This window comes from Artibeus jamaicensis, unplaced genomic scaffold (genome assembly GCF_021234435.1).
Source record: "Artibeus jamaicensis isolate MK-2021 breed Jamaican fruit bat unplaced genomic scaffold, CSHL_Jam_final contig_354, whole genome shotgun sequence".
In the NCBI taxonomy this organism is placed as follows: domain Eukaryota; kingdom Metazoa; phylum Chordata; class Mammalia; order Chiroptera; family Phyllostomidae; genus Artibeus; species Artibeus jamaicensis.
Genome location: NW_026521803.1, coordinates 36,028,302 through 36,055,623, shown reverse-complemented (window position 1 = coordinate 36,055,623; position 27,322 = coordinate 36,028,302). Strand labels below are relative to the sequence as shown.

The window sequence follows — 27,322 nt, the reverse complement described above, 5'->3', positions numbered from 1 at the left end:
AAGTTTGCATTTGCTAACTCGTTTACCCCTCCCCACATGCAGTGGGCACCCCCCTGCCACGTATACTCTCTTCCCTTCATCTACCGTTTTGTTCTGTGCCCTTGCCATTTCTGAGGTCAGAGAACAGAGGAATAGTGAATCTCTGAATGTTCAGTATTAGCAGTTTTCTATGGAAAACAAGGGCTGCCACGAGGTCTCCAGGGCACAGCAGCCCTGGGGGAAGCAGAGGCACCTGAGCTGTGGGTGGCGTATCCAACCCATGGACCTGGGGCCGTTGGAAAAAAGGGAGAAGAGTTTAATGGTGCCCTATTATTCCGGCGATAAACATGGCTGTGACTGCAATGCGATCACAGCGGCTATTCCGTCAGGCGTGAGTGGCCCAGGTGTCCAACGGGAGGGTCTGCGGTTACTCACCACAGATTCCATGTCATTCAGGGTTATCTGCTTTCCCAGCATCATTTTGTAAAAGGGTCTAATGAAGAATCCTAAAATACGATGAAAACTGGGTTAGTTTCAAATTGTTGACGCTACTGTGCATCAGAAATGAAATGCAAGATGAACACACCTTCTATTTGAATGAGAGATCAGGACAGAACAAGCAAAGACCTCTGACAGTAATTTGTGACTGAGCAGATGAGGGCCTGCCTTTTTTGGGGGGCAGGGGTCAGTTACTAGGAGGGCGGGTCCTCTCACAGAGGTGGTAGGGAGGACAAAAAGGCTCCTGGGGGGGTGACAAATAGGTCTGAAGGCCCCACAGGCCTTTGCAGTGCAGAAAAGGCACATGAACAGGGGAGGGGGTACACTGCAGGCAGAGGGACAAGAGGGGGACCTGTCAGTAGTAGGCGGGTTGGCAGCGCAGGGACCCCTGGGGAGGACGAGCCTGAGTGGGGTTGGAGGGGTGCGGGCTTGCATGGGGTGCGGCAGAGTTTGCGCTGCCACCTCGGTGAGGGCAACGGGACTCACTGAAGGCCGGTCGGCAACTCCACCTGCATTTCAGCATTGTGCTGGGGCGGGAATGGCGAGAAAAAGCAGGAAGGGGGCAGGACATGAGGGAGAGAACTTAGAAGGCTGTGCCCTTTCCCGGGGGGGCAGGGGAGGGCTGATGAAGGCCTGTAGGAGGTGATGGCAGTGAGGACAACCTGCCCACCACACAGGGCCCCCCAATCCACCTTGTCCACAGGCACGTCAGCACCACGCGCCTCCTCATTGGGGGGCGCTGGGGTAGCCCCACCCCCACTTAAGCAGTCACCAATCCCCTGCAGCAGATTCCTATTTGCACTGGCTCAGGTGGCCCCAGGGCTGCAGACTCAACACCTTCGTGTCTGGGGAGGTAGAGGAGGAAGCTGACACAAGGATGTGTGGCTGCAGTTTGAGAAACAAGATGCTGCTGACCACACACACCTGTGGGCGTTCCGGCTCTCAGTCCTGCAATTCCCGGGTTCCCCTGTCTGCTCCTGCTTTTCTCCAAGACTCTCTCCATGAGCCTTGACTCAGCCGGCCCTTGCTCTTCTGAAACAGCCCCAGCTTCTAAATGCTCAAATCCTATCCCGCCGGCAAGGTGTGCCTAACCCTGAGAGTGTCCCCGACCCTCCAGCCACATCGGAGTCTCCTGGGGTCTGTTGTCCCACTAGGTTACAAGTTCATACAGGTCAGTAGCACATCTCTGGATTCCCCCAGCACCACTAAGTATGTCTTCTCATGGCAGAAGATATATGGAGTTACCTAAGAAAAGGCTGAAGTGAACTGGAACAGCTGAAATAATCTATGGCATGCCTTCGATATAGCGAATGAAAATGTATTCACACAACATATGTATACAGAAAGAGTGAATGTAGTTTCTTTCTAATAAAAAAACTGCCTCTTTTCCCAACTAAAAATAAAACACTGAAATCAAAGGATTGAAATCAGCTAGCGAGTAGCATTAAAAACACACTGAAGGACAGAGTCGAGAAGGGGCACCAATGATGTACTGAACCAGCCAAAGCTCCGCAGATGCAGTCTCTCTCTCTCTACAGTGACTGCAAGGTCAACCTCAAGTCTTCCTGTCTTCCATCCTCAACCACTTCACCCCCAAGTCCTTCCAAAATATTTCCAATTCTCCTTCCTCAGTGATGTCTTCTGTAGTGTTTCCCGCCAGGGGCAGCACTTTTGAAGGGACCAAATCTGTGAGAGTCCCTACCCCGAAGTTCTTCCATGGCCTAAATGCTCTACCCAGGAACAAGGTCAGCCTGTGCCATCTGTGCAGCGGCGAACCCAGGGTCAAGGCCAAAGCTGAGCTATAACATTGCTTTGAAATTATTTACAGTCTCCTCGCATTCAAATAAAAATAATCAGTTGGGGACATGTGAAACAATGGCAGGACGTTGGATGAATCAGATCATTCTGAATAACTTTTCAATTAGTTTTTCCATCTGTCACAGAATACAGCTCTTGCTAAAAAAAGTTATTCTTAAAAGCAGAAAATACAGAATCACAGAACGTTCTGTGCTTCATACTAGTTTCTCTTGTGGGAAAATTTTAAACTGTGTGTAGACACTGTGTTTTCAGTGCTCAAACTGACAGCTGGGAAAAGCACCTCCATGATGGGCGAAATGTAACCATAATTCACTGAATTGCACAGAACCAGTGATGCGTTGGCTGGACATCTGTGATGTGAAAGATCAGACACCTAAAGAGGGACTGCAAACAGCCCTGTCCTGTTTTTATGACTTCAAGGCTTTTTAATAACTTACCGTCTAAAAGTTTCCCATGAAACACCGCCAGACCAGCAACTCTTCCAATAAAAGTGAAGTAGGACAGATGGTCTTCGTTACACAGGCCCGAATTGGGGTTGATCTGCAGGGTGTAGTTGTCCCTGGGGATGGAAGAAAAAGCCCCATCGCATTTCTCAAGAAGAAATGCAAGAATTCGCATTTTCCTCTGCTGCCTGTCATTAGCTCTCAAGATGCTAATGCTTCCTCACAGACGCTCTGCTCCTGATGGGGAAAGTGTCAGCTAGAGAATGTGACTTTTGAATGTGACCATTTAGTTAGCCTCTTTCTGTCACCAGTGACTGAGGTCCTAGAGAGCTGGTGCGTATGCCCTTTGTCAGGTTTAACCATGCACTGCTATTTGACTATTTTTGATCTACAAAAAATGTCAGTTTTATTTGCTTCCCAATTCCTTGGGAAGATGTGAACCACCACAGAAGAAAGGGACTGGGACAAAGGGAATGACTTGAGGACTTTTGGTTCTCTCAGGAAGAAGCTTCATTCCTGTGACAGGCTTTTGGTTTAGAGATTAAGACTCTTCTTATGGGCCCCTCGTTGGGTCTGACCTTGGCTGTGCCTGAGAGGCCCAAGGGCACTGATAACAGCGCACGGTTGCCTTAATGGTGCAAACCACAAAAACATGTCCACATCCCTCTTTGGTCTCTATGTTGGAGGATCAGTGGTTTCCAACCTGGGCTCCATAGGCAGACTCAGATTCTTTCAGGGGACCCTGGGAGCGCAGGTGATGGGTGAGGATCCTGCTGCCTCTTCCTCCCCCACCGCCTGCCTCTTTAATGGCTCTGACCAAGTGTACAAAGCGAGCTTTCTCCTGGGATGACAAAAAGCAACAACAACAAACAAACGAGGTGATAGGAGCCACTGGGAAGGATCCTGAGGCTGCCTTTCAACAGAGCCCCCAGGAGACAGGCACCAGTGGGAGATGCAGGAGAACCCGTGTCCCCTTGGAGCCGAGGCTGCCTTCCAGCAAGGTCAACAACTCTTCCACAGGGTACTCGGGTCCACGGCCCGAGAAGCAGTGGTTGGCCTTGCAAGCAGCCGATGCTCGATTCCTGAGAACTCGCTTGTGTCTGTCTTTGTTTCCTTGCCTGGCAACGCTGAGATCCTAATGCCCGGGAGGCGGGGGGGGGGGGGGTTGGAATCTGGTTCTTACAGGACAGGACCAGCCCATGGGCCTGCGGGACCTGCAGAATGGGTCCTTCTCGAAGTCGTCACGATTTGGCTTTAACTAGAGTAACTTCAGAAACTAGTTTTGTCCATAAGAGGATGACTTTCTGAATTCTGACACTGAGTCTCCTGAATTATCATGCCATTACCAATGACAACTGCCTCTTGTTCCTTACCACACGTACCCAGCACATTTTCCATTTCAATGACAAGAACCCAACAGACAAGCAAAATATCATTTTTAGGTGTGCAGTGTATACTGTTTAACCAGGTGCAGGCAGAACCTGTTCTAGACTCATAAGGGGCGTGTGTGTTGGGTGTGGGGGATGGAGACTGAAATCAGCAGAGCTCGTTCATTTCAACAGGGTGAGCTGCTTAGTCTGTCATTAAGTTGGAACAATTAAGAATAAAAGGGCTTCGGTGGGGACGCATTTCAAATTCCATCCATGTACTTACGTGGCAGAGTACTCGAAGAGACCATAGTAGGGGTTGAACATTTCTTTGGACAGTAAGAAAAACCATTCTCTGGCCACGCCCCCATAGTCCAGGCCTTTCTCCGATTCAAACTCAATCCACAGTCTAGCTTTTAGGACATCTGGCCTTTTCACAGACATGATTCTCCGATAGGACTCTTCAAAAATGTTATTTCTGTGGAGTTTCATTTCAAACCTATTTGGAATATCAGCCTACACCAAAGACAAAAAAAAAAGCACACAATCACACAGTAAATACACATTCCACTTCAAAGAACAGAAAGGAGGGGAGTCTCCAAATGCACGAGCAGTGACGACTGGTTCCAGCGGAGCCTCCCTCCTTTGTGGGGTCGTCTTCACATGTGTGGGAAGGCCCACCGAACTCCGCTGAGCAGGGCACAGTCACCCTGTCCCCCTTTTATAAATAATCGTGGGTGCTCCATCCACCTACCAGCAACTGAAATATGGCCACCTCTATATTACTGCTTCTGTCAGAGAAAGTGACTTCCGTGCAGGTCCTCCAAAACCTCGACAGTCCCCACCTGGCCAAGAAGGGCAGCTCCTCAACTCTAGTGGGGGTTCCCACTGGTCCGTGAGGCCTGCAGGCTGATTCTGTTGCCGTGGGGAGTGGGACCCTGATTATCATGCCAAGTTGTGGGAAAGCATCCCGAAGGCCACAGGGAATCAATATGAAAACAAAGAGGCACTTGAAGAATTGTAACTGCCTCCTGGAAAAATGAGGGACGGGGCAGCTTTGACACGCAGATAGATTTGCAGAGTCAGCGAGGGCAAGTGCCGCACAGAATACGAGACTGGGTGAAGTCCACAGGGGCCTCTTATTCCTGGGGTTCTTGCAGGAGACTCACAAAGAAACTCTGTGGGGACTTTATGGGTTTGAATTTGAGTCATTCTGAAAGTAGTCATCGAGAGCTATCTGAATCAGGATGTTGGAAGACAGAACAGAACCCGACATGGGTGCCGCCAAGGAGGGGCCCACCTCTCGTGCATCTGTGCATCAGCAGCGCCCCATCCGCAGTGGAGCCCAGTGGGTGAGGCCCCGGCGGAGGGGACGGAGCCGGAGAGAGAGCAGCAGAGCACAGGCAAACTGGGAGATCAGGCTGGGGGACGACACTCTCCTTCCCCCAGTGGGAAAGCACCAACACAAAATACCCTCCAAGCCCCAAACAAACAGTGAATCTGCAAACTGAGGAGAAACCCGATAAAGTCAGTTTCTATGTCAGAGACATTAAGTCACTGAGGCATAATGTTGTAAAATCTGGGGTGAGCCAGTAGAAAATACTGTAATTTAAAACACTGCCTGGAAAATGTTAGAGGGTTAAGATTTGTGGAAATCTCATAGGTTTTCCCAGTGAGAATTCGAATCTGACAATTACACTTGGTCTTAATATGCCAAATACAGGGTCCAGCAGAAGTAACTCCTGCTTGAGTGTGGTTGGCGGAGTAATAATATGACTGTAATAATTTATGGTTTTAATTTGAATATTTCACCTAATATGTCACCTGGTGTGCTTGAGTGTGATATTGTTATGTTATAGAATTACATGCTTATGATTTTGTAATAAAAGGAAGGACATTATTTGTGCCGGGCCCTGCATTATATTATAAATTATATTGTTATAGATATTATGATTAAACTATACTTGTGAATTTAAATGAAAGGACTAGACCACTTTTCTAACTAGGATCTAGGTTTTATTAACTATAACCATAAGTAATTACATAAGCTTCTCCAAATTTTTTGTCTAGGTCCTGAATTAGTTTACTTCCCATTGAATCATTTCTATCTTTTTATGTATTACATAGGAAATTGCCCTCCAGGCAATTTGATATGCAATACTGGTTAATCTTCACTTACCATTTCTGTTAAAAAAAAAATCAGACTGCAGATCCGGATGGATCAAAATGCAGTGAAAAGAAGAAGGTAATATTTTTGTACACAAAGAAAAGGAACAAGTTTTTCTTGCTGAAGTGACTTGGGTAACTCACAGAGGACTAAAACAGCATTTTTTGGAAGCATGTTACTCACAGGTTTCTTTAATTTCTTCCTAAAGTAGTCATATTTCTGCTTAAATTCTCTGGAGTAAGGAACCGCCTAGAAGATAAATTTACAAATATAAACAATGTACACAACACACTTAGAATTTTATGTAAATTGAGTCAACAATTAGAAAATTTCATGAACCATAAACCTTAAAATTCTCATTCTCCATATTATATTGAAATTTACATGTCTGCATAGCACATGGAAAAATTCTAGACATGATTAATTTAAATCAGCATTGAACTGAAAGTTCTCAGGACTTTCAGCTCTGAAAACAACTAAATTGCTATTCAAGAAGTCATTTAGGGATATGCTACATAAAATACCCTTTCCAATACAACTTCTGGCTGAATATGAGTCAGGGTATACCCTCTCTCTCTTTTTTTTTTTTGCTGTCAGCTCTGATACTTTAAACACAACCCCAAAGTGACCTATGCTGTCATTTTGAAAAGACTGATCATGCTTTTAAAAATCTTTGGGAGGAAACATAATGAGCAGAAAGGCAACTGAACTGGTATTCTCATCAAGGACTGTAAGACCAGGTAGACGGCCCTCTGGAGAAGTGCCCCAGTTCAGGGGTCAGCTTTGCCCCTTACTGGTGAGCCAGCAGTGGTGGGTGAGGATCCCTAACCTTCATGCCTTGCCTCTGAGGCAAAGTGATGGCACCACGGGAGTGGGCTCAGGGACTGAGCGAACCACCACTCCTCACAAGTGCTGGAATCTCTTAGGCAAAGTAATAACACTTTAGTGCAGTCATTTAAATACTCTTTACTTGCTGTGTTATAAAACAGCTCACAATAGCCAGAGCCCTGACTTTGGTGTACTGAAAAGGCTTATATATATACATACATATATTATGGAGCAGAAAGGACTGGCTTTCGCATAGACATGGATATAACTGTAGCAGCCTCATACTCAGAATGACTCATTGCTTTTGGGCAAACAGTGTGCATTTGGGCAAGAATAGCTCTGCTGATATCTTTTTGGGCTAAGGTAACAAAATATACTGATCCTTAGCAAAGTGTCTCCAGACTCCAAACCTCATACCTTCACCTGGCTCATTCCTGAGCCGAAAGAGAAATGAAAAACATGAGCCTCCTTCCTTCATACTGCTTTTGAAACAATCACACAGATAACTGAGCCAACACAGAAACAACCACTCTCATAGCGAACAACGGTCATGTCAGTGTTTCACTTTGTAACTCAAGAGCAATAAAGGCGTGTATGTATCTATCTAAGGAAAATTGATACTACTTAGGGTTTTTCCTTGTTTTGAACCCACTCTTCATTCCCTGTTCTATTGTACCTCGGATTTGACCACATATCATATTTATTCTGGACAGTGCTTAGTCTGATGGAATCACGAGAGAATTCCTATTCTAGAACAGGTGGAAGTTTGGGCAGGATCTGAACCACCACCGGGATAAAGGGGACACTGTTCTGACTTAAGCCAATAAGAATATTCTCATGGCTTTTGCTCTACCCATACTATATCCGATAACAAACTGAGATTTTTTCTATCTAGTTTAGGGTATTCATTCTTTGGTGGTTCATCTACCAATTCTTTCAATAGGTATTTCTTGAGCACTTACTTTGTGCCAGACATTTTAGGCACAAGGGAAATAATGGCACACTAACCGAAGAGTTCTCTCCTGGAGCTTATAAACTATTGTGAGCAACAGGTAACAAGAACCAAAGGAATCAACAGTGGTAAGTGGGGAACAAGTGATCAAGTGTCCAGAGGGCTGTTTTATAGGAGCTAGTCAGGAAAGGGAAGGCGGGTGGCTCTGAGAAAGGGACCCCTGAGCAGGAACTAGTGACAGGAGGGAACATGTCCTGACAGGGACAGTGAGTACAAAGCCGTGAGAGGGCCAAGTCTTTGGTTGATGCTCTCAGCTGTGATTAACTGTGACAGAGGGGAATGGACCTAAAAAAATGTATTTCCTGGCATCACACCATGCCAGCTTTGGAAAAGCTGGCTTCTAGAACAGACTCTCGCGCCAGCCAGTTCTGGGACAACCTCTTCACAATGGATTTGACTAGATGAACTTTAAGGCACTGCCATTTCCAAAAACCTGATCCCCAGCGATTCTTTTTGTTTTCGTTCTCCCCTGAAAATGTTGAAAAGGGCTTAAACATTCATCCTTGTGAAGTTCAACAGTCTTACACGAAGACTTCCCCATGGGATACACTGCAGAATGCGCCCCCAGTGCACGACACCCACTCCCCGGTCTGACTTGTAACACGGCCGGTGCTGACTCCATGTGGGTGGAAATGGGAAGCCGGGATATTTTTGGCCTTTCTTCGGCTGTGGACTGAGGCAGGAATGTTGAAAAATCACGATCCTCCTCCAGTACCTCTCTCTTCCCTCTCGACGTAGTTCTTGTAATGGAATGAGAGTAGGTTGTATGTTCTCCTCCTGAGAAGATTCCAGCAACGCAACAGGACCGAGACACCCATAAGCGCAGCCTCTGAACAGAGTCACGGGTGTAGTGTTTTTCTTCTTTTGGCTGAATTACTTATTCTCCCTTGAAATTCTGGCATCCTATTTTCTTGAAATTTAATTTGTAAAATCGGCCTAAAAATTACATGTCTGTTGTTTTTAAAGCCCTTTTGCTCTGCCTTCCACGTGCCTTTTCTTTGGTGTAAAATGAAAACCTGACTTAGCATATGCCAGACAGGCCTGAATGTTTTCCGGTCGTTACTGTCCAGCTGATGCTGGAGCTCTTTGGAGAGAAGGGCTCCTGGCTGGCGTGGGGACATTGGTGTGGCTATGAGCACGCCTGGGGCTCTTGTCCCAATTCTGACATTGGCTGGAAGTTTTGGCGACAAAATTGGCTTTCCGATCTTCTGACAAATCGGGAATAATAACGTCTCCCCTCCCTTCCAGAGGGGACTGCTCAGCATGTCAAGGCAGCTGATTAGCAAGTTCTTCGACAAGTACAAAGTGTGACACAGCATGACAGTACTCGGAAGAGCAGCAAGCACGGGGAGCACTTTACAAAAGCTTTTCATGGTGACGTTTGTCACATGGACAGCATATTGACTTACAGCCACGCTGCGCTGGGCTGACACACAAAGGGTCCCCTCGCCCCTAATACATATTTTTAAAACTGGGGAAAAAGAGAAACTCTAGGTGCCAGATAAGCAGAAAGACTCAACATGGAGAAATAAGTGGGAGCTGGACCTAGACACAGGCGTGTGGCCCTGGGTTTTCATCCTCGCGCGGTTAAACATGCGCGGAACCTGGCCATCGGTCTGCGTGACCTCGGGAGCTGGAACAGAGTTCCCTGCTCAAAACTTACATCTGAAAGAGGGACTAGAAAACTCTACCCACTGGCCCAGGAAAGTTGCAAGGAAGCTTACCTTCTGTCCAGGACCATAAATGGAAGAAAAAGAAAAAGAAACAGACCTGTGATAAATTCATACTCCAAGGCTACACCAAAGTGGGTATGAAATCCACGGTTATGCTAAGTGGGGGGGAGTGAACCCAAGCTCAGTGGTTAGCAGTAAATACAGGTCAGAACTTACAAAAGCCCCATGGAAAAAACAATGAAGATGAGCACATACACGAATTACCAACTGAACTAGGCAACACGCTGCAACTGAGGAGGTTCTATAGACACAACAAGTGGAAATATTTTATATTCCTGGGACCAGATCTAATAATCCGAAAAAGGCTATGAAAGAGGCTATTTTAAGAATGATTAAAAAGCTGGAAATATACAGGACAGAAAACAGCTAAAAAGGAAAACACAGGACAGAAAATAGCTAAAAAGACCAAGCAAATTAAAAAAAAATTAAATAAAATCTGAGCAATTAAACAGTCGCTGAAATAACATAAAATAAACTGATAGAGATAGCTTATATAAAAAGCTTCAGAAAAAATTAACTGGAAGAGCTGAGCACACTATATACAGCCATGAAAGAGAGATGGAAATATGAAAGCTACGAGATAAGGAGGATAATTGTGGAAGTGAATCAATGACCCAAAAGTTACTAATTCAGGCATTTCAAAAGGATGGAAAAGGTACAACGTATGAAGGCTCAGACACAGCTGCGACTTTTCTAGACTGCAGAAAAGACATCTTAACATAATATCTTGAAGAATCACAATGAGTCCAAAGCAGAATAAAGTTTTTAAAATTCATCCACACTTAGGATACAGTAAAACTGCAGGATGTTGAAGACACAGAGAAAAATCCAAAACCACCAGTCAAAAGAGTTAGTTACCCATAAAAAAAAATAATTAGATTGCCAACAAACGTCTCATCATCGGTTAAGGAGACCAGAAGACTTGACAAAGAATATCCCCAAAGTACTTAAGAAACATGACTATCAACCAAGGATTCTATAATGAGCTAAACTACTGTTTCACAGAGAGGCCCGATGCGTCCTCTCGGACTCGGCTAGTTCACCACGCAGGCTCCCCCTGTCACCGCTGCTAGAATGGAGGTTTGCAAACTGGAGTGGCCGTCAGAAGCCCTGGGGGGACTGGAAAAAACACGGACTGCTGCGTCTCAGTTGGTCTGGGACGGGGCCCCACGTTGGCATTTGTAACAAGTTTGAGGGTGATAGTGATGCTCTTGATCTATAGTCATGCTTGGGAAACTATGAACTATGAACTAGAGGCTGTATGTCATTAAGAACAAAACTTAACCTGGAAAAAAATGCAAAATTGGTGGTGGGTAAAGACATCTGTTTGCATCTAAGTAAAATCAGGTAAGCACTGACTTTTTTTTTTTTTAAAAGATAAAATACTAATGATGATTTGGGAAGTTTAAAGACAAGGTGGTTTTAAAGGTAGTTTCCAGTGAACAACGGGAAACAGAAGTGAGAAGAATGGCACTAATGTTCCCTAAAGGGCTAAATGATCTGGGAGGAGAGTAGAGACTGATGAATTTTGACATTAGGTCAAGTACGTTGGTTAACCATTTGAATGTGAGCCCTAAGAGAATAGAAATAGAAAACACAACTTCCAAGCAAGCATAAAAAAATGAGAGAAAATAAATAGTACTCCATCAATCTAATAGGAGGTAGAAAAGAAAACAACACAGCAAGAGGCGGAAAGGAGAGCCTAGGCAAACGCCAACGAAGAGAAAATGAATGGAATGCTCAGAAAGCCAGCCACCGCGGGAGCCTCACACAGCCTCTCTGGGTGAGATGCAACAGACAGGGAAAACGTAGAGATGGAAATGGCTAATTTAAACACCAAAGACTTGATCTAATGGTATACATGTACGGAACCCTTTTATACCCAAGAAAGACAGAATACACATTCTTTTCAAATACCAAGGAACATTTACAAAAACTGGCAAAGCCTTCAAAGAAGTTTCAAATATCCGATAATCAACATTCCATATTCGATAGCCTCTGACCACAATGCAATAAAATTAGAAATCAATAAGAAGCAGGCAAAAATTCTCCCATAGTCTTAGAAACTAAAAAGCACATTGTAAATAACTTACAAACCAAGGAGAAAAAAAAATCACATGGAAGTTACCAAGTATGTGGAACTGAATGACAACAAAGACCAGATGTGCACACTAAGTTGACAATGACCTGAACACACACCCTCTTACTGAAGGAAATAACACTAATAATAAGAGTAAACAAGTTCTTTAAGAAAACAAAGAAATAGAGAACTCTCGTGGGGGCAAATCTCCCTGGATTTATGATGCTGAACAATTTTAAATAGTAATAAGACTACGTGCTTGAGTGAACGTAGATGATCAATAAACCATAAAAAAGATCTGAAAAAGACTGAGAAATATCACGTCAAAAGTCTTCTGCCAGTTGAACACAGCTTTGCTTCTTGCATTTATCTGTTTTTCATGATGGAGAAGAGAAAAATGTGATTCTAGCAACTTATTGTGATTGTGAATAAAAAAAAAAGCCATGGTAGGATGGCAGGTATTTATTAAGCTACACAGAGAAAAAGTAGCGGCCTGTGTTACCAGGGACTTGGTAAACTGTACCCAAGCAGCTGAACAAATTGAATAAAGAGACCCAACAGATATATAACTAGAGGGACATCAGGTATCAAGGTGCATTTGCATTATAATATTGTTTAAGTTTTCAAAGGGACTTACCTTTATAATTCAAAACATAGTTTGAACACACTCAGATTAAAGCCACGAAATTAGTATTTTAAATATACCTATTGACCTCTTAGCACTCAACACAATAAATTTAACTTCCTCATGCTCTTCCAGTTTTGACAAAGAATCCCAAATTTGCAATCTGTGGTCCCAGTACTTTTCCGGTAATTCCAAATCACCTCCCTGCACTGTTACAACCTCCGTAGGAGGCGCTCGTGCACACACCCTGCAGAGGAGACCCTCCCCATTCTACAGACTCCTCCCAGGGCGTGGACACCAAGTGTCTGTTACAACTCTATGAGCCGAGGTTCTCACTCTTCCTTACTCTTTCTTAAGAACAGTGTGCAGCAGCATTTTGAGAAGGCAGCGCCATACCTAACACAAAACTGGTTCTTTTCCCACCTGGCACACAGGAAGGGACTATGGGAAAGTGAGTGGGCCGGCGGAGACAGAGATTCTTATCTGCCTGCTCCAGAGGTTAGCAACAACCTCAACCAAACTTTCACAGATTCTCAGCGCTGGAAGAGAGTCACAATACAGCTTAGATTTGTTAGCATGCATGACCTGCCCTTGGCCTAAAGGAAGGACAAAATTCTGCAAATACAGGGCCGACTTTGCCTCATATAAAAAGGAAGAGAGGACAATTGGATTGTTACACTTACATGCTGCTTTTTCATAATGGAGAAAAGAAAATGTTCAGTTTCGCTACCATCATCACACCACTTTTCCTTTGTGCCAAAAAGCCATGTAAAAAGGCAAATGCACCTGTACCTCACCCAGAATCTTGTCACCCGTAAGTTCTCATAAGGAGGAGATGGGTGTAATGCTAAACTACTCAGTTACACCAAGTTGTGCAGGAATATGCAAGAAATGCGTGTTTTGATGCAACCAAAACATGACACTGAACATTCAGAACTTGAGAATACTGACCGGGCCGGTAATAGCTGGGTTCTGTAATCTTGGGTCTTCCCACTGAGTTATTTTGCTATCTGAAAATGAATGTTAAAAGAAAATGAGCATATTAGTTAAAATCTATTTTGTCAAAAATCTTCTAGAAATAATTATTTCTGGGTTTTCCAAAGCTGTCTAGTCCCCCAACCTAGCCCTCAAAGATAGTAACTTAGTATTTCAGGGTTAGAAGAGAACAGTTCTCTCTAGGGCAAACCTCCTGTTTAGTTAGACACTCCATCAAAAATGCACAACTAAGGTACAACCATCTATTTACGCTGCTTTTAGCAAGCAATCTGCTGCAATTTTGATTATAAACCCCAGTTCTTTCAAGGATTTATAACTTGATCTTGATTTTCATTTAATTGGAAAGAAAGGCACAAAAAGTCTTAGTCTACCAAAAGTTAACGAACACGCATGATATTTTTCTCATTTCAAATACTTTTGCCTGTGCTCATGATCTTGAGAAACAGCTCTCCATTAAGAAGCCTGCACTGAACAAATGAATAATCCACAACATGTGTCACTGGTAGGGCACACAACAGTTGAAGCAGCTAGTCAGCAAGGCAGTCCAAAAAATGAGAATTTGAGAGTGCCAGAAAGGAGCCCAGAGCAAGACCTCCCTGTTGGCTGAGTTGGCGAGAAGTGGTTTCCTTTCTTCCCAGAGTCAACATGAGCAAGATTGTTCAATGCCACCTACACAGCTAGCTACCCAGCAGCTACCCTCGATCACATGGGATTTGTGATTGTGCATAATTAAAGAGGATCACTGTGTGTGTGTGTGTGTGTGTGTGTGCGTGTGTGTGTGTGCGGTGGAGGCAGGGGTGAACTCGCATGAAAGACGATGGGGAGGGACAGAGTGGGGAGAATGAGTTCTCTCTGGAGTTTCAGGAAATCTAAGTTGGCTTAAAAACATGGGCAACTATTTGTTTGAGATTGATTCTAATTATTTCCTGTAAATTCTGTTAGTGAATGGGTAAGAATAACTCCTAAGTTTGGTTTTAATGGCCATACCAGGGATTTTTCAGAGTCTGGTATTGTAATTATTTTAATAACAGCAGAAGCAAAGTTTTAAAATAAAGTTATGAAAGCACATAATGATTCTAGATTTGTGTGTGTTGGAAGAGAATATACACGAAGTGTTTTAACCATTCTGGAGCACCTTACTGGAAGCAAAAGGCATTTTGGGGTCCCTTACACTTTGAAAACAGAAGACTTGGGAAAGTACAGGTTGCTACTGTGATGGAGAACCATAGGAAAGAAAACGAAATGATGGAAAAGATGGAGCTGAGTAGAAACTGCCTTGGACTGTAACCGTAAGGACTGGGTATTGTCATCAAAGTGAAAAATGAATGAATGACCACTATAGGACAAATCCTAAATTTTCAGTCCAGAGCGGAGCTTCAAGCTCCACCCTGGACATTTGTACTGGGATGTCCTATAGGTGTCTTCAACCCAACTCTACCAAAACAGAACCTATTCTCCAAACCCACACTGTTCGTGTCATCCTGTATCTGGTTAATAATGTTACAACCCATTCACTGTTCAAATCCAGAACCTGGACACACCCTTTCTCCTCCCTCGCCATTCACCTCTGCTGGTCACCAAGCCATCCCTGCCTCCCTCCCACCAGGCTTCTTTCCGGGAGCTCATCTTTCCCCTGGACCCTCCTCTAGGCTTCCCTGGCCTCGGTTTCCTCCCTGCTCAGGACTCCCACAATAGCTCTGCCACAAGGGCCTTTCTAAAGAACAAACCTCCTGTCACTTCCTCTGGGAAATCCCTCAGGGGTTCCCTCCTGCCTGCAGAAGGGCTCGAGTCCCCACACTTGGCAGACCCCCTTTGACCTGACCTGTGCACCACGCCCGCCTCATCTGCGCACAGGCCACGGGCAACCCTGCCCCATCTCTCCGAATGCTGGCACCACCTGCACCTGCACGTGTCTTCTCCCCGAGGGAAGCACTTTTCACTGCACGTGCCTGACTAGTCTGACTCATCATTGGGATCTGCCTGAAGAGTAACCCATTCAATGCATAAGGTCCTCCTGCAGCCCCCTGCCCTGCCTCAGCCCACCACCAGCGTCCAGCCACTTCACGAGCAGGTGCACCCTGCCTCTTCTGCTTCTACAGTAACAAGAGGCTCTCTGCTCTAATACAACCCTTACAGCACTCCCTGGTCCTCTGTGCTCTAGAGAAGGCAAGCCCCTCAGGGAAGGGGCTGTATCATTCCTCCCTGCAGCCTCCTCCTCTCCAGCATGTAACACATTTTCTAGCACGCAACAGGAGCCTAATATGTTATTTTCTTAATGACCAGATGAAGCTGATGGTAAAAACAAAGTTCCTTTAAAATTGTCTGAGCTTCCAGAACCATACAAGTTTCTGCATGGTTATAATAAAAGTTAATTTTGCAGTTAAGTACTGTCAATATATGCATGTATGGTGACAAGTTACCCATACCCCCCCTAGAATTTTGTAATCTAAATTTGTGTTGTGTCTTCAAGGCATTTTTCAACTAAAGGGACAAGAATGAAGTAAGAGAATGAGAAAATCAGTCAACTTAGCTACTGTTAACTGGTTTGGTAAGGAATCGACTAAAACAGGATTTACAGCATCAGTGGAAACTAATTTTCTCTCCTAGCTTCGTGTACCAGACACCTGTGGCCAATTCTCAGCTGTGGGGCATATCTGGTTTTTAAGAAGAATGACACAATTCCTCAGAGAAGGAGAAATTCAGGTCAAGATCTTCCCTTAACCTTCTGTACCAGTCTTGAGACATACGAGCTATTTGATATATGTCAACGAAATGAATCAAGGCACCTAAAGAGATTAGTACTGAGCATGCTCTCTTCTGAAATTATATCTTTTAGACAGTTGAAATTATTGATCTTGAAAATGTCTAACTTCTCAAGGATTTACAAAGTAAATAACCTAATTATTTCAAAGAGACGTGCACTGCTGTCTTTGTCCCTCAGAGTGCAGTCACCTGTCCCAGCGATGCTGGAAGACAGGATGACTCTGAATGACCCTCAAGAAGACTGCTTGCACAGTGAAACGGCATAGGAAGGATGACCTGGTTTCTGTTCTGTGGCAGCAAAATGAGATGCTGAATTTTGCTAGAAATCAGATGTGGGAAAACTGTTTGGAAACGGAGGTTCATTTGGAAGGTGGAGAGATTCCTAAACGTCACCACCGGGTAATTCAACCCATTTTGCTGTGTCCCTATCGGTCTGAAAAAACCTCTTAAAAAGAGAGGTATTCTGCACTTTTCATAAACTGGATTTTGGGGAACAGACATATGAACTGAACTCAAGTTCACTGACAGGTACCCCGTTATCACCTCCCACTGACTAAACCTTGACCAATTAGGAGAAATGGCAGACACGTTGTATTAACAGCTACTGGCTAATGAGGTTCTCACACTCAGATCTTTCTCTTACACCATTTCTGGTCCAATTTATACTGTTTGGTGAAGAGAACCTTTCGGTATGGGTGTGCAAAGGCGAGTCTTACTCTCGGAAGGAGGAGCCCCGTGGACTCTCTGTTCTAGCAGGAGAAATTAGGAATACCGTGCTTGGAGGGCGGGCGGACTCATTAGGATGAAGGACCTGCCCTCTCTGCCTCTCAGGCTGCAGGTGCTGCTGTTTCTCAGGGTAAATTCTTTTCCACTTTCTGACCAAGGACTTGAACTTCCTAACAATGTCACCACGGGCCTTCCATGAACCCACTTCAAGTCACCACTTCCCAAAACATCTACTACATGTTGTCTTAGTTCTATGCACGCCCCTAGAAACACAGCCTATGATTTATTATTTATAACATACACTAGGATGGCTGTTTGCAATAGTGTTGCCCTTGTCTTCGGGTGCTCGCAATACCTCAGGGACATTTCTAAAGTTTTTTTCAGGTTGATCCAGAGATCACCAGCCAGGACACGGCCACAGTGGTGTGTGAAATGCTCTGTGGGTGTAGCAGGTCAAGGTTGCATTACTGGGTAAGACCTTGTTTTAATAAAATCGTTATTCTTTGTACCTATCTTTGCAAACCAAAATTGTAAGGTACAAAAACACTAAAAAAGGAAAAAAAAACAAAGACAAACACCTGTTTTTTGTTTTTAATTGGCAAAAGAAATAGAAACCTCCCACTCCTTTAGCAAATTATGGTAAGAAAATGATAAATAGCACATTAAGGAAACACACCTATTTTAAAGCACCAATGGTGGCAATTTTATGCTCAGTGTAAAATTCTGTACAGCAGGTAAACAGTACTTTTACTGGTTGAAGACAAAAACGAGGCCTCTGTACCTTGACATAATCTAATTTAAACCAAAGGGTAGCCTGTACCCCTAAATACCCTGAGCACTTTTACTTTTGGCTTAATTCTGAATTGTTGGGCTTCTCACTTAATTCAATTCATAATAACCCCGCAGCCCCCATGCCAGAAAATGAAGGTGTGTCTACAATGCACTTGACTGCTTAGTAACACCTGGCAGAGGCACTAAGCCGGAGAGAGTGACAAGCCCCATCCTTGAGGCTGGACTGCCCAGAAATTGGCTCATCGGTGTGATCAGCTGATCAACGTGATGAGTCAGGACAACGTGAGGCTGGGGAAACCCGGGACTGGACAACAACACAGAGCAGAAGACGACCAACCTGCACGTGTGATTTGATTTGAACTTTAAACCTATTCAAAGACTTCTTTTCAAGATACATTTTCAGAGGTTGTAAGGTATATATAAATATGGAGCATGTGTCACTTCCAGAAAGGACAATAAACCGCTGGCTAAAAGCAAACCTTTATTAGTTTAACTTTTAGTTGAAATGAGAAACCACACATTTTTTCATAGGTGCCGGAGCAAATGTCTACAGCAAATATACTGCAATTTCGAGAAAAGGACTGCATATATATTAGTGTGCTGGGTGCAAGGAAACATGCTATGAATAGAAAATAAGTCAGAATGGGCACCTCGCCCTGACACCCGCAGAGGCAGCGTTTCAAACACCCATGTGCTGCGTCGAGCGTTGCGCACGCACAGATTTTGGGCTCTGTCGTCACTTCTAATCTTATTTTCTATTACCAGAGTGTATTTATTAAAAGCACAAAGGTCAAGGGGGTCATCAACCAAAAAAGAGTTCTTAAATTTTTTAAAAAGTTAATAGGTCGCAAGATCAAATTGGGTGAAAGCTCAACGGGCTATTTTACAGCAAACTCAGGGGGGAAGCACAGTACCGTGCGAGGGCCCTGATTCTCTGGTACCACTCTGTCCACATAACACCTGGCTGCCTAGACAAAGAGTAAACAACAAAGCTTTCACTCTCACATTTGAAACAGCCCCCCCTCCCTTTACCTGCAATCCCTGTGTGTCCATACCGGCGCCTACTTACTGTGGTCAATATAAAACGTTCGGCCATCCACGTGGATTCTTTCTTCCCAACCAGGCTGGTGTCAGGGAGAAAGACAGAGAATACAAACAATGAGTGAGCTGGGCCAAAATCAAAGGCAAAATCAGACACTCTAGGACCCCTTTCTTCCTCTTCCCCGTCGGGTACATTCTGACGTGAGGAATGAACTGCAAGCATTTCAAGGTAGCCCTTGACAGCATCTGGGAACACACTTGAATCACTGGTTCCACGATCTCAGGTGCATTCACCACGCGAACAGGAAATAGGGGTTGCTATTTCACAGGGCAAGTTCAGCATACCATGGAACAGTTGTGCTGGGGGTTGAATACCTCACTGAATTAGATATTTTCTGAGTACCAAAGGGAGGGCGAGGAAAACATGAAAATGTCAGAGCCAGCTGCTTCCTTCGCATCATCGCGGGTTGAGGAATCTAAACCTGCGCACTCCTCTGTGGTGCGTGCTCCCCGTTCAAACTCGGGAACCAAAGAGACCTGGGTAATTTTCTTCAAGAGAGGGCTGATACGCCCTTGTTATCTGAACTGTGCCTACCTGCTGTTTGAAACTCAGACACCTACCAGGTTAACTCCCTTTCAAAACTCACTCTCCAGACACGTTCTGGACTCTTTTCTTCTAAGCCCAGGAACCAAGCAGATTTGGAGAGCAAGGGATGTTTGTAAAACCTAATAACTAAAGATGGAATCCTAACCCTCCTAGCCTCAAATTTTGCCATAATACACTACACACCAGGCAACGGAAAAGGTTCTTAGGCTTGGAAAAAAACAACCAAAAATTTCCAGTGCCTGTCCACTTAAAAATAGTCTTATAGTTCTACCCCTCCCTTCCCCCCTCCCCCATAATGCTTTTCTTTTAATGGGGGCAGGTGGAGGAGGGTGTATGGTGAAAATTTCATTCAAAATCCAATTTGGAGTAAATAGCTCAATCCCACTCTGGCTCCCAAAGAGAATAAATTGATTTAAAAATTAGATTAATAAGCTGTCATCAACCAGGAAGGAAAACTGACAATATCTGGCAGGCTGAATGACTTACATAAACCTTCTGTGGTTACCTATGCTTTTTCGCCCACCATTTCTAATATTTTTGTTCCTGATGACCAAATCAGCATTGTGGGGGGAACTCAGTGGTTGCTACATTACAAAATAAGCGTGTGCTGCTTAACCGGTCACCTGCAAAGAGTGCCTCTCACGTCCTGGTTACAGGGCCTACCTACTACCAGCAGCGGGCAATGCAGACGCCTCCTTCATACGTACCGGCTGTTGAATGCATTGCATGTACTAAAATTCAGTCATACACCCACGTCTATGAAGAAATTACAGACCGATGGGGCCCCCAAAGTCTAGAGAAATTGTCATAGGGCCTCTCCATCAATACTGGGCAGAGGAATGAATGAACATTTTCAGACTTGTCCAGGTGTCTCCAGTGTACTCACAGGAAGAGGGCCAAGGTCATTGGGGTTTAAAGGTGCCTTTGATCGCATGTGTACTGGAAATTTCAGGCGTGGATCTTCCTGCAAGAAAAATGTAAAAGGCAGAAGGTGTTAGGAGTGACCGACTGTGGGCTGTTACTGGCTCCTCCCCTTTGGGAGCTGCGTGCTCCAAGGCAGCCAGGGTGCGTGTGCGTGGAGCCAGGCTCCTGCATGTACAGGGGGACGGGAGGGTCCCATCTTTGAACAGGAGGCCTGGCTGACCATCTCTCAAAAAAGGGTCCACTCCTTGTCCTTGGTGAAAGAAGGAGAGTAAGACTACTTAAATAAAAGGTTAATCGTTTTCCCGAGTTGGTGAAGGTGAAGAGGAAAAGGGTTCTAGCAGTACTGTCACTATGGAAACCGAATAAAGGGATCCCGCCAAGAGGAGGCTGTATTCCACAGAAGAGGGAGTGAAGCCCTAGCGTGTAAACCTCCCACTGGATCTGGAGCTCTGGGGCGGGGCAGCTGGCCTAACAGTTCGGAAGAGCCTTTCCATCAGCACTTGAGTTCCTTGTTCCTCCCTTCCACTCTCTCCTGAACAGAAGCAGAGAATCTGAGTCTGGCTTGATTGGCAAGCCACGTGCCATTCCAGAGAGAGTTTGCTTCTTCACACAGTCTCATCCCTACTTTACAGCTTGACTGAGATTCTCGAGTTCTGCAGATTAGATTCTCATGTATATCTTAATACTTAAAAGTTGGCCAAAGATTTTTCTTAAGGGATTTGCTTCTAAAGATGCCACAGAGAACCAACAAAAGAGAAATATGTAGTCTGACATCTGCGGTCATGCTTTCTAATCGACAAAGCACAGTCAGACATAATGATCTTGCAACCTTGCTGTTAGGGGTTGGGTACACGATCTTGGTTTCTTGAGATGAGGGAACAGAGTTTCAGGAAGAATGAGAACTCGCCCAGAGGTCCTGACCCACAGTCTTGGGGGCTGCCTCTCACTGATACGGACCCAGTGGAAATGCAAGGTAACTCAGAGCGTGCACATTTTAAACTCAAAAGGTTAGAAAACAAGTGATAAAACTCAGAATAATAAAACGTCCATCAAATAAGCCTAAAAGAAAAAAATACTTAAAAAAATAACCCTTTATTTCAATTACAGCCCTTATTACTATCAAACGAGTAAAAGATTTCCTGCCTTGGCATTTTCCCAAGTTGACCAGAAAATGAAATAATTAGTACAGACCTTGAAAAATAATAAAATTTACTCTGCAACCACTAATGGGAAAGGGGGTTCCCATTATACAATCAATCACCAAAATTGATGATTGATTGTATAATTGATTGTAAATTAATGATTGATTGATGGCTGCTCATTTTTGTTCACTGTCAAAAACCATTCAATTGTCTATTTTCAATTGGCGAACTGTTTGGTATGTGAATCATATTTCAATGAAGCTGTAAGAAGTTATTTTTTCCAAGTCAACAGTTTAAACCATTAGTATTACTAGTTTAAAACAAAGTGACAAATTTTTTGAAATTGGCAAAAATTTAAAAATCACAAAAAAATTAACTTTTGCTTTCTGTTAGCTATAGCAATCTTTTAATTGGCAGAATTAATCATGTTAGTGGTTTGTGATTGATATTGACCCTAAACCTCACTCACATGCTTTTAAAAAATGATAAGGCATAAAATAGGTCCAGTATTCTGTAGTATATTGGAACACATACAGTGTCATCAGACGTATTAAACAGATTTAGGATTTAGAAAGTTTGAACAGCTGGTATTCTGAGAAACATTTGTGATGGGTTCATTGTGATAGAGGAAAAATTTACGAGCACAGAAATCTACAAAAGCTACCCACTCACGGCAGATTCTGAGCTGGGCCGGAGTCACAACCACAGGGGGCGCTGTGGAGCACAGCCCCTGACTACGCAGGTGTGGGGAAAGCCCGAGGCCACTATGACACGAAAGAGCACAGGGGCTTCCGATGCCACGGGCAAGGCCAGCCATGTCTTGGAATCACACATAGAAGCTACTATGAAAGACAACCAGCTACTTTGGTGAACAGCTGGTGACTTAAAAGGGGAGAAGACCCTAAAATTGAAGTAGCAGTGAATAGAGGCTGAGGGTGAAAAGATCCTAAAGCAGAACATAAGCCCGGTTTCACAGGTCTGCTATGATGGCCTTGCATGCAAACCCAGCATTTACAGAATGTGAGGGTGACCGGGCCCTAGGACGCGTGTCACTTTATTATACCAACAAAAATAAAATAATAGCAGCAGCTGCAACCTCTGTCTCTGAAGTTTAAGTGTAGGGACACACAGAAGTCCCTTGCCCCCCTGAACGACCGAGGAAGCTGGCACCCCCACGCTGATGGCACAGGTGGAGGGTAGCCAAGGCCCCAACCTTAGGGATGCCAAGAGTTGGAACACTAGTGAGGTCTCCAATGATGTGACTGTAAATGAATAAAATATGAAGAAGCCCATTTCCCCATTTCTCCCTTTCCTTAGCACAGTTAAGAACACTCACTATTTCACAATTATTCCAATATTTCCCAACTACTTCCCTCTATACAGTTGAAAGAGGTTTAAACAGAATGCAAAGAGCAACATCTTTTTAAAAACCAAAAAGGGTTCCCAGCAGAGTCACCACACACCCACACACACCCACACACACCCACACACACCCACACGTAGATAACACAGGAATGCTCTCTGGTCAGAAAAACAGCTTTCCCCCTCCATCCTGGGAGAGATCAACGGTCACGTCCAGGCTACCAGGAGTTCATCAGTTTGGATCCGGTGGAGGACAGACCTGAAACTTCACTAAGGCATACTCTTCCTTGCTGCAAAAACAAGCCAAAGCTTTGTCCAGTAGAAGACACAAACATACTCTTACATACACGCTTAGCAGGCAGAATGGACAAACCGAAGGCCTCCTGTCATCTTTCCTCTGTCACCTGGTGACCTCCAGCAGGCATCTGTGGCCTGCCCCAGGTGGGGACCGATGAACTAGTTGCTGGAAGTCAGGCCGCAGAGAATCTTCACATGGACAGGGCCTGTCAGTAGCTCACAGGCCTGGGTTCTCTCCCCGGTGGTACTAGGGGACAGAGCACAGTGCACAGACCCTCGCCGGCAGGCACGGGGTCTCCGATGTTATTCCAGATGGACGCTGCTTTCCTATCAGGTCGTGCTTTAGAAATGGACTTCAGGGGAACCAAACAGGGGAGCCGCTGCCCTGCTTCTTTGCATGCTGTGGCTTAGTGCGGGGCCCAGAGCTCACAGGCTGGTGAGGACGGAGCACTGTTTTCATTAATCCCCTTCCTTGCCACCAGCCTTTCTTCCTCGTCCACTATAAGGCTCAAACCGAAGAAAAGCGATGCTGGCCTCTCATTTGTTCTCTTTTAAAAAATGAAACAAAGCCCAAACCAACTCAAAATAGATTTTAAGCTGAACAGTATCTTTATAGTTCCCTCTATCCCTCCATCTTTTGTCCAAATCAACAGGCAATTCAGAGCCTGCCTTTGACAGTAAGAATTCTATACAGGCCTTTGTGTAGAAGGAGAGACAGCAGCTGGCCCAGCCTGATTAAGAGTCTGATTAAGAAGGGGAGTAACCGGGGGAATTTCCAGTTGTCACCTTAAGGGTTTTCAACACTGGCAGCAGCAACGAAATGTTGTTTTAACAAATTACAATTTTAAATCAGTAAATCAGTCAATAACAAGCATCTGGGTAGAAAGGGACAACTGGAAATTCAACCTGGGTTTCATTCAGCTGCAGTGCAGGCAATGAAGCACACTAGTGCTGTTCAGCTGCAGTTACTCTGCAGTTGTGGCGTGGAAGGCCGTGAAAGGTTAGGGGAATCTGATTACTAAGCTGGTTCCAATGACTAAAATCATAGCTTATGTTGGCAAGCCACAGTGGCTCCATACACTAATCCATCTACTTTGATACTATTTACCCCCTATTTCTGGAGCTCCCATTCTGGCTGCGGATTTGTGGAAATGGGCACTCTAGCGGGACAGCCACGCATTCTACGTCAATGAGGAAAAAAGGACTTAAAAATCAATCTTGCCCTGGCTGGGTGGCTCAGCTGGTTGGAGCATCATCCCATACACCAGAAGGTTATGGGTTTGATTCCCAGTCAGGGCACATACCTGGGCTGTGGGTTTGATCCCTGACTGGGGTGCATCTGGGGGGCAACCAATTGATGTTTCTCTCTCTCTTTCTCTCCCCTTCTCTCTAAAATCAGTAAAAGCAACAAAAGAATATATCCTTGATTTAAAAGGATTCTTGCAAGAATTAAAACAAGACAAAACAAAACAATTTCCCTCAGCATGTTTTCCCCAAAGCTGCCTGCCTCTTACTCTCATCTTGGCTACATACCTGTCATTTTGTTTTCACAAAGGTGAGTCAAATGAAGCCAGGTGTCATTATATGCCTTAGAGGTAGTTATGAGTTGAATGAATGTCACCAGGATCTAAATGATAAATTCTCTTGGCAGGCAATTACTTTACTTTAAAATAAAATAGGGACTTTTAGATCGGTTCTCACTACGGGGTGTCTGACAATGTGTGATAACATTTTTGGTTATCATCACTATGGGGGGAGAGGCTGAGAAATGGTGGTTATTCAGTGGCGAGAACCAAGGATGTTAGGTGTCCTGCAATAAGGCACGGTCACAGTCCCGCCCCAAATGCCGAGAATGTCCTCATGGTGACATGTTATATCATGATCCATCCATAGGGTTTGAGAGAGAGAGAGAGAGAGAGAGAGAGAGAGAGAGCCATCTGGGCCATCTAGTCCAAGTCTCAAAGAACTGAGTAGCATCACACCCTAGACAAGTATAAAGGACAGCCCAGGCTGTTTCGGTCCAGGCCTCTCATTAACACCGTACTGCTGTTTTGTCAGCTGGACACACTCCAAGTCTTTGCTAGAAGTGGGAGTCGAAAGCATGTGTTCACTGCTGGTCCAAGACCAGAGAGCTAGGGGCCAAGGGCAATGCCAGCACTCCGCCAGCTTTCCCATCCCATCGGTGCTGAGCAAGCAGCAGAGATGCTAGAAGGACTGAGTTAAACTGTGTACCCAGACCATTGGTTGAGGACATAAGGGACAGGAAGAAAAACAACCCCCCTGCAGCATCAGAAATGGCCAGAAACGAGAGAACCAACTGTAGTTCAATCATAGGCCTGTGGGTGATACTATAGGAAAGAACCACTGACCTTTAAAAAAACCAACTAGGTGCGACATTACATAAGCTACCACTGATTCAGCTACAAAGTGAACTTACAGGGGAATATAAAAATACGTTCATTCACTTAAAAAAAAAGATTTTTATTTATTTTTTAGATGGGAAGGAAGGGAGAAAGACAGGGAGAGAAACATCAGTGTGTGGTTGCCTCTCACATGCCCCCTAATGGGGACCTGGCCTGCAACCCAGGCATGTGCCCTGACTGGGAATTGGACCCATTGCTTTGCAGGCCAGCACTCAGTCCACTGAGCCACACCAGGCAGGGCGGTCCATTCACTTTTAATGAATCCCATCTCGTCCAAGTTAATACGACACAGAGGTTCTTTCTAATGTACAACCCAGAAGCCCGGGGAAGGGCAGTGTGAGAAGAAAAGTCAAGTTTGACAAAACGCTCACAAAAAAGAGCTAAAGTTTCCAAGCAAAGCCTTTCAGTACATCTCCTCCTCCCCAGCTGAAGGTGTGAAATGCAGCACAGACGTGTGAAATACTAATCTGAGGTGAACGGTACAAACTGAAGGGCCAAATCAAACAAAGACGGGCCATGTTAGTAAAAATGCAAAAAGAAATTGGCAAAGAAACATTATTTTTCAAAAGACTGGAATTCCTAGTACACTATCATGAGACATGAAACAAAACCTCAACATCTCAGCAATATGGAACACTTCTTTTTCCCCTACCCAGTACGATAAGCTGTCAAAACGCAAGCTTTCCAGGAGTGCTACGGGGAAAAGGCAGCCAACCCGGGGCCCCACGCTGGCCCTTGCCCGGCGCCTGCACGTCCCCCGCTCCCACCAGCCCACACGCGCAGAATCCTGACGCAAGCTGAGCTAACCCTCCGCAGATGAGCTTTGGTGTCGGTGACATTTCTCTATGAGAACCACGAGCACGGAGTGAGGACACAAAGGAGTCAAGGCCTGACCTCAGGATGGAAAGGGGGCTGGACGGACGCAGCAACCTTACCCATGTCGTAGTCTTTGTGTTATGGTCAATGAAGAAGGGCCGGCCGTTCGGCGCAATCCTCATCTCCCAGCCGGGGGGCAGGAAGCTCTGTGTGACTTTGTGTTGTGGTTTGGGGGAGTTGTAAGGAGATGGCTGTGGGGACTGTGGATTGGAAAGGGTATCTTTCACAGCCCGGCGGATGGGAGAGTCCTTGGCACCCTGAGGAATAATAAGGAGTATTAGAACGCTTCGTGTGGCGCTGAGGCGGATGTGTCACCATGTCCCTGGGCATCGAGGATGCTCTTTTGGGAGACGGACAAGGGAACAGCTGCTAGAAAACCTGTTTCTGTCACTTACTTACTTTTAAATCACTCTAACTTCAGACTCTTTCTGCTGGTTAACACATGACATTAATTACTTTAAACCACCATCCTTTGATAGTTCCTGGATATATAATAAAAATAGTGTTCTCTGCTGGGGATTATGGATGCAGATTTTACAGAGGGTGGCGAACAACAGGCCTCTGCTCTTAATGAGCTCACACTCCCGTGAAGAATGGGTGGGTAATTTGCAGAGCACAAAAAGAAACCCCTGTATCCTCAAAGACAACCACCCATGACATTTCTGTCACAGTTGGGAAGAGGGCTAGCATCCACTCCCTTTTATCAGCAACTCAAGCCCAGGGCACAGAGAATCCCGCTGCTATCTCTAGGACTCGGTCAAGTTTAGAACTTGAATGTTTACGCTCCAGCTTCTCTAAGTTTCTGCCATGGTGATGTTAAGAG

General features: G+C 44.9%; 1 protein-coding gene across 11 annotated transcripts in view; it reads right to left on the bottom strand.

Moving 5' to 3' along the window:
* NEDD4L (NEDD4 like E3 ubiquitin protein ligase) overlaps positions 1-27,322 on the bottom strand; it is a 289,989-nt gene that overhangs the window by 17,497 nt on the left and 245,170 nt on the right. For 8 of the 11 annotated variants that reach the window (XM_037151988.2, XM_037151991.2, XM_037151994.2 and 5 more), the window contains 8 exons: positions 26,559-26,756; positions 20,362-20,439; positions 18,897-18,951; positions 13,502-13,560; positions 6,456-6,521; positions 4,392-4,621; positions 2,733-2,854; positions 415-485 (listed from right to left, as the gene is read on the bottom strand). In XM_037151988.2, the coding sequence (XP_037007883.1) occupies positions 415-485; positions 2,733-2,854; positions 4,392-4,621; positions 6,456-6,521; positions 13,502-13,560; positions 18,897-18,951; positions 20,362-20,439; positions 26,559-26,756 (879 nt within the window). The remainder of the gene's footprint in view (positions 1-414; positions 486-2,732; positions 2,855-4,391; positions 4,622-6,455; positions 6,522-13,501; positions 13,561-18,896; positions 18,952-20,361; positions 20,440-26,558; positions 26,757-27,322) is intronic. The other 3 variants (XM_053664197.1, XM_053664198.1, XM_053664199.1) reach the window with 1 other exon arrangement.